This window comes from Oncorhynchus nerka, linkage group LG24 (genome assembly GCF_034236695.1).
Source record: "Oncorhynchus nerka isolate Pitt River linkage group LG24, Oner_Uvic_2.0, whole genome shotgun sequence".
NCBI lineage: Eukaryota > Metazoa > Chordata > Actinopteri > Salmoniformes > Salmonidae > Oncorhynchus > Oncorhynchus nerka.
This window is the reverse complement of record NC_088419.1, coordinates 17,445,257-17,457,722: the sequence shown is the minus strand read 5'-3', so window position 1 is coordinate 17,457,722 and position 12,466 is coordinate 17,445,257. Positions and strand designations below refer to the sequence as shown.

Here is a 12,466-nt window from a genome sequence, read left to right as displayed (position 1 = left end):
TAGTACGTCTTTGTTGGATACACCTCAAACATTCAAAGCCCAGCACATTAAAGCCTGCTTGTGGTCGCAATTTCCTTTTCCCCATTCAATTTGCCAATCTGACTACAGCAGATGTATTATGACACCTCAAAAGATGTGTGTGGGTGTACACGTGCATTGTTTTTCCAGGGGTACCCTAACAAACAAAAGAAATAAAGAGAGAATATGATACTGAATCTCTCGCAGCCTCATGGTGGTTAGGCTATCCTTTCTGCATGGCTACCTTTCTGTATGAGAGCGTGGTGCATTCCGGTTCTCAAAATAGTAGGTCCAGTGTAGCCCGGCAGGGCTCCCCTTTGGTGGTGGTGTAATGGTGGTAATGATTCAAGTCACATGTCATTGCAAATGAAAATGGCAAATGAAAATGCATTGCAACGTATTACAGGCCTATACCAAAGACATAAACCTCTTTCTGCCTATTCTTACAGCCCATAAAAGTGACGTTGGCTAACTGGGCTGCTCCATTCCACATTCAGAGTAAATATCTCCCCTAGGTATTGACATTATTGTTTTAAAATGGATCTCTATTTTACTCCCATAAATAATATCTTTCCCAGCACTATTTGAGGCCTACTTGCCTTCACGATTCCAGTGACGTGAGGCACTGAACCTACCAATGCTTTGCTAGTATATTCTCACTTAGTTATATTACCTACTCACTTCGACCAATAGGTGCGTTAAAGTGCATAACATTTGACTTTTTATTTGATTAAACAACAGTAACATAAAAAACAATAGAACAGCCAGAGTGATTACAATTCAACAAAAAGTAACAAATACATCTGAGACATTTTGCTTTGCATACGTTTCAATACAAAACGAATGTTTATGTGTATAAAAATGTTTCCTAATAAGAGATTGACATACTGACATTCAACTATATAATCTGTGTAGTAAAATGTCAAACTTGGATATGTCAATGGTTGTATGCATTTTGTTACCAAGATATAGCGTCACATCCGTCCAGAAACCCTCATCATGCAAAAAAACACAAAATAAGTGTTAAATAGATTCAGTTTCTAGTTCAAAAACTGCATTCCCTGGTAACATCAGGTGTGTATATATTTAGAAACCAAGTTATTACAGGGGTTTGAATCCATGGAAAATCTTAAAGGAGATCTCCTTTACTTTGTTGGTCACCATAAATTTGTGAGGAGTGAGCCAAGCACGGTGCCAGTTCACATCAAACGATGAAGCCCAACAAAATATGGCAGAAGGAATAGATTTCCTGTAGAAAATATCCCTTAATAATCGATTGTTGAATTTCTAATCTGGTAAACCTATGCCATTCACCTGGATATCACTTCGGAAATATCCCACAATATGCATTATTCTGTAGTAAAGAATTTATCGCCACTAGGTATAGCTTTTATAACGGTATCATATTCCTTGCTTGAAACCTCAGTTGTATCTTTCCATAAACTCTCTCCGTGTATACAGATTCCCACTGATACTAATTGGCTGACTAGAACAATGTTGTTTGAGAACCAATTACGGTAAAATAACATCTTGTTTCCATGTAATATATAATTATTATTCCATATAAAACATTTGAAGTGAAAAGTTGTTTATACAGCAAAGCCCAGCACATTAAAGCCTGCTTGTGAAAAGATGCCAATTTCACAGGAAGTTTACCCACAATATAAGGACATTGTAGTTTCTGAAAAAACAAAATGCGGTACAATATTCTATTTTTTTTATTTTTAGTAAGTACCTTTTTAACCCAGTTGACTTTCGTTATTTAGTTAAAGAGAATGAAGTCTAAGACAAATTAGACCACCGTCAAACCCTGTTGGTGATAACATCTCTTTTATTTTGGCTTGTTTTTCCATATGAAGTTGTACAATAGCCTGAGGTACAGCAAGTGGATTTTGTAATGTCAATAGATAGTCCCTCAGTCTTGGATAATAACCTTGCTTTAGAGGCAGGTAGTTCTCCCTTTATTTATAGCCACCTTTAAAGGTTTCACGTAAAAATTGTGCTGTTTCTTCATAGGTTTTGGAAAATTCAGAGGGTAATCCAACAGGGCCTGGATACTTTTTTTTAAAAATGGGGCAATCTCATATTGGATGTCCATAATGGACAAATCTTGACAGCAAGTCCGATTGAATTCTTCATTAACAGTCGACCTTCTCTTTAGAACCAAAGAGTTTAATCACTGAAATGTATCTAAGGAGTAAAGAATCTCATAAAACATAGTGGTAAAGTCTGATATCAACTCTCTATCCTCAGAGGTTACCCCATTAATCTTATCTTTCCGAAGTGTTCCGAGTTCCCTTCTCTTTTCCAAATAAAAAAGCATCTGTTAATTTCGCATTTTTCAAGCCATTGTTTTCTTAACCTTATGAAGGCTCTTAGCCTTTTCCTTATATCATTTGTGTAGTTGGCTCTGTAAATCATTAAATTTAGCCTTAAAATCAAGATGCTCAATCTCCGTGATATTAGCAATTTTCTTAGAGCTCAGTTACCTCACATCTTAAAGCAAGCTGCTTCCCTTAAGTAATACAGGTTGAGCAGATTTTAAATGTCAGCTGTTCCCAATATTTCCCATATAGCGAGCAATAGTAATTGCGTCTTTTTGTTGGCACTAACACCACCATGGTTCGTTGAACAAATCCTATGCGGGGGAAGAATGGTGTTTTGGGATAAAAAGCAGAAAATAAGGTCTGTGGTAAACACAGGTTTAGGAGATCGTTTTATTCTATGAGATCATCTCCAACTAACGTCACTTTTTGTGAATTCTGAATAATTTATGACATTTTAAAAAATCACATAAAGGCTACCTAATTCATAAAGGTATTGGTAGCTACATCAGCGGTAGAGACTTTGTTTACTTTACTAACGAGCGGAATACGTTTTTCCACCAATGATAGAATGCCAGAAAGCTCTTCAATAAGTTTTTTCACCAATGATAGAATGCCAGGAAGCACTTCGGGAAGTATACCGGAAGTGAGGCATGTTATGAACCAGAGAGGAAGAGGCGAAAGCGAGAGTGATAACTGAGCGCAAAATCTGTCTTCTCTAGCAGGGGGCGATTTTTCGTATCTTTCCGCTCATCAAGCGAGCAGTTTGTATGGAGGTCAATGAGAGCGTGTCGCATTTGGTTAACAAAACATTGAATGGCTTATTTAGTACGTGTGGCTTATTTGATTGAATAGAAGTTTCGTAATTATTAGGCTGTCACGAGTGTACTGATATAAGTAGAACAAGTGACATCCCGGGAAATTCGAGGAAAAACACTTTATATCGCCGTTGTGCCTGGTCGTTACTAGTTACCCCAGTCAGAAAGTCATAAACCCCGCCTATTTCTACAATGTATCTTCTTAAAATGTTATTTTTAAAATAACTTGGACCACACTGCTAACCTTATGCTTAACCTTAAATTTAATCAAATTTTTGTTTTCATACATTTTTTACGACAGAGCCAATTCTGACTTGGTGGTTGTGGTAACCGTTGTGCTTTTTGTTCACACGCGTATCTGCCCTGTCATTGGCTAGAATGGTCCCACCTGATCTTGCCTCCTCCCGTTTGCCTTCATTTTTGAAGATTTAATGTCATTGTTAGAGCGTCCACTATGTTAACTGTGTTTTAATGAAAAGCATGCATGGGGTTTGAAGCAAATTCACATTTGACTAAACTAACTACATTATATTTAGCCAGAATATGACATATTGTGGGCTTTCACATGATTGTCTACGAAATGGGTCAAACTTCAAACGGTGTCATGGATGATCTTGAGTCAGAACTGAGAGTGCTAGGAGAACTGGGCGAAAATGACTCTTCAGATTATGAATCAATCAACAGAAAACGAATCAAGCAGCCAAACCTCCCCCGGAGTCAACTATATTTAAAGGCACATTATAAAATACACTTTGTTGACGAATATGTGATCCGCTAATTTATTATCTTGACAATGTGCTGCTACCGGTGGCTGTTTGCTTGCTCTGGACCTATCGCGCCACGAGAACGCACGACTATATGCCTGATTATCGTGTTCATCATTGTGTAAGATCTCTTAGACCTAGTAACCAGTCTGTCTCCTGTATGATCACAGAGACACACCGTGAGACTGGTTTTCACAAGACCACAATGAACTGCCTCCAGCACATCAAGGAGACTGCTGAGTACATGTCCAGTTACTCACGAACACTGGAGGACATGTCACAACTCTACGCTGAGGTAGGGATATCTTTGCTCTGACTAAACACTCACAAAATTAACTCAAAATACTGTAGAAATGCTCAATTTGATTTTCAGATCATTTGAAGGACAAGCACAGATACACTACCGTCCCATCTTGAAGCTGGAAGACCACAACCGTTTCTATGCGCTACTAGAGATCTATGCGGGAGTGAAACATTACCTGAAGGTATGTTCCTTCTTATCTTCTTTCCTTCACCTCTGCAGTCAGTTAAAAATATCACCTTTCCCAAAGGACCCTAAGTCAATATATATATATTTTTTAAGTCAATATAGGCCAATAGGTTAAAAAAGTCAATACTTTTATTATGTTTTGAGCCAGTATGACACCTTCAAAAACAAACAAATGGATGGAATATGTAACAACGTGTTTAACATGGAAATGTACAGTACCAGTCAAAAGTGTGGACTCATCTACTCAAGTGTTTTTCTTTATTTTTTAAAACTATTTTCTATATTGTAGAATAATAGAAAAGGCATTAAAACTATGAAATAACACATTGACGCATGTAGAGACCAAAAAAGTGGTAAACGCATCAAAATATATTTTATATTTGAGGTTCTTCAATGTAGCCAACCCTTTCCTTTGATAGTTTTGCACACTCTTGACATTCTCTCAACCAGCTTCACCTGGAATGCTTTTCCAACCGTCTTGAAGGAGTTCCTACATATGCTGAGCACTTGTTGGCTACTTTTCCTTCACTCTGCGGTCCAACTCATCCCAAACCATCCCAATTGGGTTGAGGTCGGGTGATTGTGGAGGTCGGGTCATCTGATGCAGCACTCCTTCACTCTCCTCCTTGGTCAAATAGCCCTTACACAGCCTGGAGGTGTGTTGGGTCATTTGTCCTGTTGAAAAACAAATGATAGTCCGACTAAGCGCAAACCAGATGGGATGGCGTATTGCTGGTTAACTGCCTTGAATTCTAAATAAATCAGTGTCACCAGCAAGCACTCTCACACCATCACACCTCCTCCATCATGCTTCACGGTGGGAACCACACATGCAGAGATCATCCGTTAACCTACTCTGCGTCTCACAAAGACACGGCGGTTGGAACCAAAAATGTCTAATTTGGACTCGTCAGGCCAACGGATAGATTTCCACCGGTCTAATGTCGTGTTTCTTGGCCCAATCAAGTCTCCTTCTTATTGGTGTCCTTTTAGTAGTGGTTTCTTTGCAGCAATTCGACAATGATGGCCTGATTCATGCAGTATCCTCTGAACAGTTGATGTTGAGATGTCTGTTACTTGAACTCTGATGCATTTATTTGGGCTGCAATTTCTGAGGCTGGTAACTCTAATGATCTTATCCTCTGCAGCAGAGGTAGCTCTGGGTCTTCTTTTCCTGTGGCGTTCCTCATGAGAGCCAGTTTCATCATAGCACTGTCGAAGATCTTAATTTTCTGAATTGACTGACCTTCCTGTCTTAAAGTAATGATGGACTGTCATTTCTCTTGGCTTATTTGAGCTGTTCTTGCCATAATAATGGACTTAGCCTATTTGGTGAAAGACCATCTTCTGTATACCACCTCTACCTTGTCACAACACAACTGATTGGCTCAAACACATTAAGAAGGAAATTCCACAAATTTACTTTAAAATATAAAATATTTTGATTTAACACTTTTTGGGGTGTTACTACATGAATCCATATGTGTTATTTCATAATTTTGACATCTTCACTATTATTCTACAATGTAGAAAATAGTACAAATAAAAACAATTGAATGAGTAGGTGTGTCCAAACCTTTGACTGGTACTGTATGTGAATGTACATTGAGGAAGTGTTTTGTCTAGTAAATCTGTGGAGCACTCGTTTCACCTCCTGGTGAACGGGCAGTTTGAGGACGTCCATCGCTGAGAGCTGGAGGTACGGCAAGCAGTCAGCCAATCAGTCCCAGCGGATTAAGCTGATCCAGTCCTACAGTGGCTTCCTGGATTACTTCATCTGGTGTGGGGGGAGAAAAAAAGTCCACCGTCTGCATCACTGGTAAGATGACACCTGGCTACCCCCAAACATCCATTATTCATTGGTTTCAATTGCATTGATAGTAAAAATCTTCATATTGTGTTAGACTGCTGCGCCACTCGGGAGACCTAAGGCACTGCATCTCAGTGCTAGAGGCATCACTACAGACCCTGTTTCGATCCCGGGCTGTATCACAACCGGCCGCGATCGAGAGTCCCGAGTCCCGTAGGGCGGTGCACAATTGGCCCAGCGTCGCCCGGGTTAGGGGAGGGTTTGGCCGGGGTAGGCCGTCATTGTGAAATAAGAATTTGTTATTACTGACTTGCCTAGTTACATTTTTTTTTTTTAAAGAGTAAAAACATTACCATCTACTGGACAGATAATGTAACTGCCTTTTGGGACATAATTCCAATGCATTTCAAACATCGTGGTAAAACGAAGAGTAACCAGAAACTGTGGTGGCTCAGCTTAACATGGACTTTGACATAATTATTTCAGATGAGTATGATGGTGTCAATCAAGAGATGCACAGCTATTTCTGCCAATCCTCTGTGAACCGGAAGGATATAATTAAACTTCCTGGGGTCTGGGATCCTTTTGTTCTGAGTTACATTAATGTAAGTGCTAGTTTGTGTTTAGTAGGCATTGAACAGGAGAAAACATTTAAACAGAATGGGAAATGGTACTACTTGAACTTTACACTTATTTTCATTTTGTGTTTCAAAGTGGTTTACTACGATTTGCCCTACTGAACACGACCCCTGGCATCCCCTTTTCCCTTCATTGAACTACGTTTCCTTATCACACTATCTATGATGAGATAATGTTTTGACTTGTATGTGTCAATGGCAGATGCTGGAATTTTACAACGATCACGAGGGAGCTGTGAAGGTTCTGAATGACTATGCCTATGACAACAGTTTGCCTCCCCAATGCCCATGTCTACCTCTACCGGTACATGAAGAAATGCAACCACCCATCAAATAAACTGCTCAGTGCTCAAGGTAGGACTGAGGCCATTGTTTGTGTTCTTGACAAAGTTATCTAGCAGAAATGTTGAGCACTGGCCTCTGCTTGTTTTAAACATTATTTTGTATTAAATGAAAATCGTTTATTAGTTTTTTTCTGAAGCATGTCCTTTCCTTTTGTATTGTAGGAAAGGCACCAAAGAGGGTGTGAATGGGAATAGGTGGGAAGTGTACTCACAAAACATTGTTTATTTAAGCTGTATGTTTACAGTTGTCTTATTGAATGTTAAATTAAGCCACGGAAAATGTTTGCCTAAGGTTGACCTCCCTAAAAAAAGTACAGTACTTTTGTGAGATGTAATTGCTAAGCGTTCTAGTACAGTAATGTTTTTAATGAGTCCATGTTTTCTATTACATTAGCCTTAGGTCCTGCATACATTGGTCCCAAGTCACGAGTTAATGCTGGAATACAGTTCTCTTCTGCTACAGTCCGGTAAGTAAGTGTGTTGTGTATAGATAGTACAGTACCAGTCATTCAAGGGTTTGTCTTTTATTTGTACTATTTTCTACATTGTAGAATAATAGTGAAGACATCAAACCTATGAAATAACACAAATTGAATTATTTAGTAACCAAACAAGTGTTAAACAAATCAAAATATTTTAGATTTGAGATTCTTCAAAGTAGCCACCCTTTGCCTTGATGAAAGCTTTGCACACACTTGGCATTCTCTCAACCAGCTTCACGAAGAATGCTTTTCCAACTGTCTTGAAGGACTTCCCACATACTGAGCACTTGTTGGCTGCTTTTCCTTCACTCTGCGGTCCAATTCATCCCAAACCATCTCAATTGGGGTGAGGTCGGGGAGATTGTGGAGGCCAGGTCATTGGAAGCAGGCAGCCTAGTGGTTAGAGCATTTCGCCAGGAACCGGAAGGTTGCTGGATCGAATCCCAGAGCTGACAAGGTACAAATCTGTTGTCCTGTCCCTGAGCAAGGCAGTTAACCCACTATCCCAGGCGCCGAAGACGTGGATGTCGACTTAAGGCAGCCCCCCGCACCTCTCTCATTCAGAGGGGTTGGGTTAAATGCGGAAGACACATTTCAGTTGAATACATTCAGTTGGACAACTGACTAGGTACCTCCCTTTCCCTGATGCAGCACTCCTTCCCTTTCCTTCTTTGCCACAGAGCCTGGAGGTGTGTTGGGTCATTGTCCTGTTCAAAACAATGCAAGGCAATGCAAATAGTCTGGGTTGCCATTTGATTAGGTGTTCAGGAGTCTTATGGCTTTGGGGTAGCTGTTTAGAAGCCTCTTGGACCTATACTTGGTGCTCCGGTACCGCTTGCTGTGCGGAAGCAGAGAGAACAGTCTATGACTAGGGTGGTTGGAGCATTTAAGCATTCCTCTGGCACCGCCTGGTATAGAGGTCCTGGATGCCAATAAGCTTTGCCCCAGTGATGCACTGGGCCTTTCGCACTACCCTCTAGTGCCATGCGGTCGGAGGCCGAGCAGTTTCCATACCAGGCAGTGATGCTCTCGACGGTGCAGCTGTAGAACCTTTTGAGGATCTGAGTACCCATGCCAAATCTTTTCAGTCTCCTGAGGGGGAATAGGTTTTGTCGTACCCTCTTCACGACTATCTTGGTGTGCTTGGACCATGTTAGTTTGTTGGCGATGTAGACGCCAAGGAACTTGACGCTCTCAACCTGTTCCACTGTAGCCCCGTTGATGAGAATGGTGGAGTGCTCAGTCCTCTTTTTCCTGTAGTCCACAATCATCTCCTTTGTCTTGATCACGTTGAAGGAGAGGTTGTTGTCCTGGCACCACACGGCCAGGTCTCTAACCTCCTCCCTATAGGCTGTCTCGTTGTTGTCGGTGATCAGGCCTACCACTGTTGTCATCGGCGAAATTAATCATGGTGTTGGAGTTGTGCCTGGCCGTGCATGAGTGAACAGGGAGTGCAGGAGGGGACTGACCACACACCCTGACCACACACTCTTGAGGAGCCTCTGTGTTGAGGATCAGCGTGGCGGATGTTGTTACCTACTCTTACCACCTGGGGGTGGCCTGTCATGAAGTCCAGGAACCAGTTGCAGAGGGAGGTGTTTTAGTCCCAGGGTCCTTAGCTTATTGATGAACTTTGAGGCCACTCGGGTGTTGAATGCTGAGCTGTAGTCAATGAATAGCATTCTCACACAGGTGTTCCTTTTGTCCAGGTGGGAAAGGGCAGTGTTGAGTGCTATAGAGATTGCATCATCTGTGGATCAGTTAGGGCAGTATGCAAATTGGATTGGGTCTAGGGTTTCTGGGATAATGGTGTTGATGTGAGACATGACCAGCCTTTCAAAGCACTTCATGGCTACAGACGAGTGCTACGGGTCGGTAGTCATTTAGGCAGATTACCTTTTGTCTTCTTGGGCACAGGGACTATGGTGGTCACTTAAAACATGTTGTTATTACAGACTCGTACAGGGAGAGGTTGACAATGTCAGGGAAGACACTTGCCAGTTGGTCAGCGCATGCTCGCAGTACACATCCTGGTAATCCGCCTGGCCTTGTGAATGTTGACCTGTTTTAAAGGTGTTACTCACATCCTCTGCGGAGAGCGTGATCACACAGTCTTCTGGAACAGCTGGTGCTCTCATGCATGTTTCAGTGTTATTTTCCTTAAAGCTAGCATAGAAGTAGTTTAGCTCATCTGGTAGGCTCGTTTCACTGGGCAGCTCTCGACTGTTCTTCCCTTTGTAGTCTGTAATGGTTTGCATTCCCTGCCACATCCGATGAGCTTCAGAGCCGGTGTAGTACGATTTCATCTTAGTCCTGTATTGATTCTTTGCCTGTTTGATGGTTCGTCGGAGGGTATAGCGGGATTTCTTTAAGTTTCCTTGTTAGAGTCCCACTCCTTGAAAGTGGCAGCTCTAGCTTTTAGCTCAGTGCAGATGTTGCCTGTAATTCATGGCTTCTGGTTGGGGACGTATGGTCACTGGGGACGACGTCATCGATGCCCTTATTGATGAAGCCAATGACTGATGTGGTGTACTCCTCAATGCCATAGGAAGAATCCCAGGAACATATTCCAGTCTGTGCTAGCAAAACAGTTCTGTAGCTTAGCATCTGTTTCATCTGACCACATTTTTTTATTAATCGAGTCATTGGTGCTTCCTGATTTAATTTTAGTTTGTAAGCAGGAATCTGGAGGATAGAAATATGGTCAGATTTGCCAAATGGAGGGAGAACTTTGCACGTGTCTCTGTGTAGAGTAAAGGTGGTCGAGAGTTCACCTAAAGGTGGTCGAGAGTTGCACATTTAACATGCTCTGGGTGAGGCTTTTCCTCTTTTCTTATGGTGGAGTAGTTCATTCACTGTGGTCTTCATGCCAGCATCGGTCTTAGTGCCAGCATCGGTCTGTGGTGGTATTTAGACAGCTCTGAAAAATACAGCTGAAATCTCTCTAGGTAGATGGTGTCGTCTACAGCTTATCATTAGATACTCTACCTCAGGCGAGCAAAACCTCGAGACTTCCTTACAAAAATATGTTTTCCGCAGCCCCTTGTCTTACCAGACGCAGCTGTTCTATCCTCCAGATACAGCGTATAGCCGGCCAGCTATATGTTAATAATGTCGTCGTTCAGCCACGATTCCGTGAAGTACAAAATATTACAGTTTTGAATATTCCGTTGGTAGTTTAATATTCTGCGTAGGTCATCAATTTTATTTTCTAAAGATTGCACGTTTGCTAGCAGAATGGAAGGAAGTGGGGGTTTATTCGATCGCCTATGAATTCTCAGAAGGCAGCCTGCCCTCTGGCCCCTTTTTCTTCACGCAAATTATGTGGATCTGGACCTGTTCCCGGGAAAGCAGTATATCACTCATGTCGGACTCGTTAAAGGAAAGAAAGGATTCTGCCAGTCCGTGGTGATGTACAAAATAAGTTACAAACAACGCAAAGACACGAACAAACACAATTGGTTAGGAATACATAAAAATGTCAGCCTTGTTCTCTGGCGCTGTGGGTCTTACGTTCCTGTGGTGGTCCTCATGAGAGCCAGTTTCGTCATAGCACTTGATGGTTTTTGCGACTGCACTTGAAGAAACTTTCAAAGTTCTTGAAATGTTCCAGGATTGACTGACCTTCCTGTCTTAAGGTAATGATGGATTGTAATTTGAGTTATTCTTGCCATAATATGGACTTGGCCCTATTTAGTACAAGACCATCTTCTGTATACCACCCCTACCTTGTCACAACACAACTGATTGGCTCAAACGCATTAAAAAGGAAAGAAATTCCACAAAATGAACTTTTAACAAAGCACACCTGTTAATTGAAATGCGTTCCAGGTGACTACCTTATGAAGCTGGTTGAGAGAATGCCAAAATTGTGCAAAGCTGTCGTCAAGGCAAAGGGTGGCTACTTTTAAAAATCTCTAATATATTTTGATTTGTTTAACACTTTTTTGGTTATTACATGATTCCATATGTGGTATTTCATAGTTTGTCTTCACTATTATTCTACAATGTAGAAAATGGTACAAATAAAGACACACCCTGGAATGGGTGTCCAAACCTTTGACTGGTACTTATATTATACTTTTCAGTGTCTTATCTACGGGATCGGTGTCCCTCCACTGCGACAGTTGAGCTAACGTGCACTAATGTGATTAGCATAACATTGTAAGTAACAAGAACATTTCCCAGGACACAGACATGTCTTATATGGGCAGAAAGCTTAATTTCTTGTTAATCTAACTGCAATGTCCAATTTACCGTAGCGATTACAGTGTAAAAATACCATGCTATTGTTTGAGTAGAGTACACAACAACTTCTATCACGTCAACTCATTTCATACATTCACCTCTGAAGGTAAATAATGTACTTACATTCAGTACTCTTGCTCTGAGTTGTTATCCTTGGGGTCCCAGAGATAAAATGTAGCATAGTTTTGAATAAAATCTATTTTTATATTCAAATGTGGAAACTGAGTTCTACAGTTTGATCCCCTGCTGTGTCTGGCTCCACACCCACCCCACCCGGCCATCTAGATGTGTGAAAGTTATTGTATAAGCTAATGATCCATCATGTATGACATTCCTGGGAGTGTGTAAACTTAATTGAAAACATTTTTTTTATTACCATATCATTTTTGAATGTTCTGTATAGTTATATACTTGAAAATGTATCAATTGACCAATTCGGCACACTTGATACAGAATATTGTCCAGTATTGAAATGCTTCACTGGAACAGTCTGCAATTTTGTGCACACACTGATGCCATCTAGTGGCCAA

General features: G+C 41.1%; 1 protein-coding gene across 4 annotated transcripts in view; it reads left to right on the top strand.

The window, feature by feature from the left end:
- The window catches only part of LOC115107595 (TATA box-binding protein-associated factor RNA polymerase I subunit A-like), a 29,916-nt gene that overhangs the window by 7,813 nt on the left and 9,637 nt on the right, over positions 1–12,466 (top strand). Inside the window, exons 3-7 of one of the 4 annotated variants that reach the window (XM_065008675.1) lie at positions 4,095–4,409; positions 6,041–6,233; positions 7,065–7,216; positions 7,601–7,673; positions 11,777–11,852. In XM_065008675.1, coding sequence (XP_064864747.1) covers positions 7,640–7,673; positions 11,777–11,852 — 110 coding nt within the window. In that variant the 5' untranslated portion in view covers positions 4,095–4,409; positions 6,041–6,233; positions 7,065–7,216; positions 7,601–7,639. The other 3 variants (XM_065008674.1, XM_029631027.2, XM_029631029.2) reach the window with 3 other exon arrangements.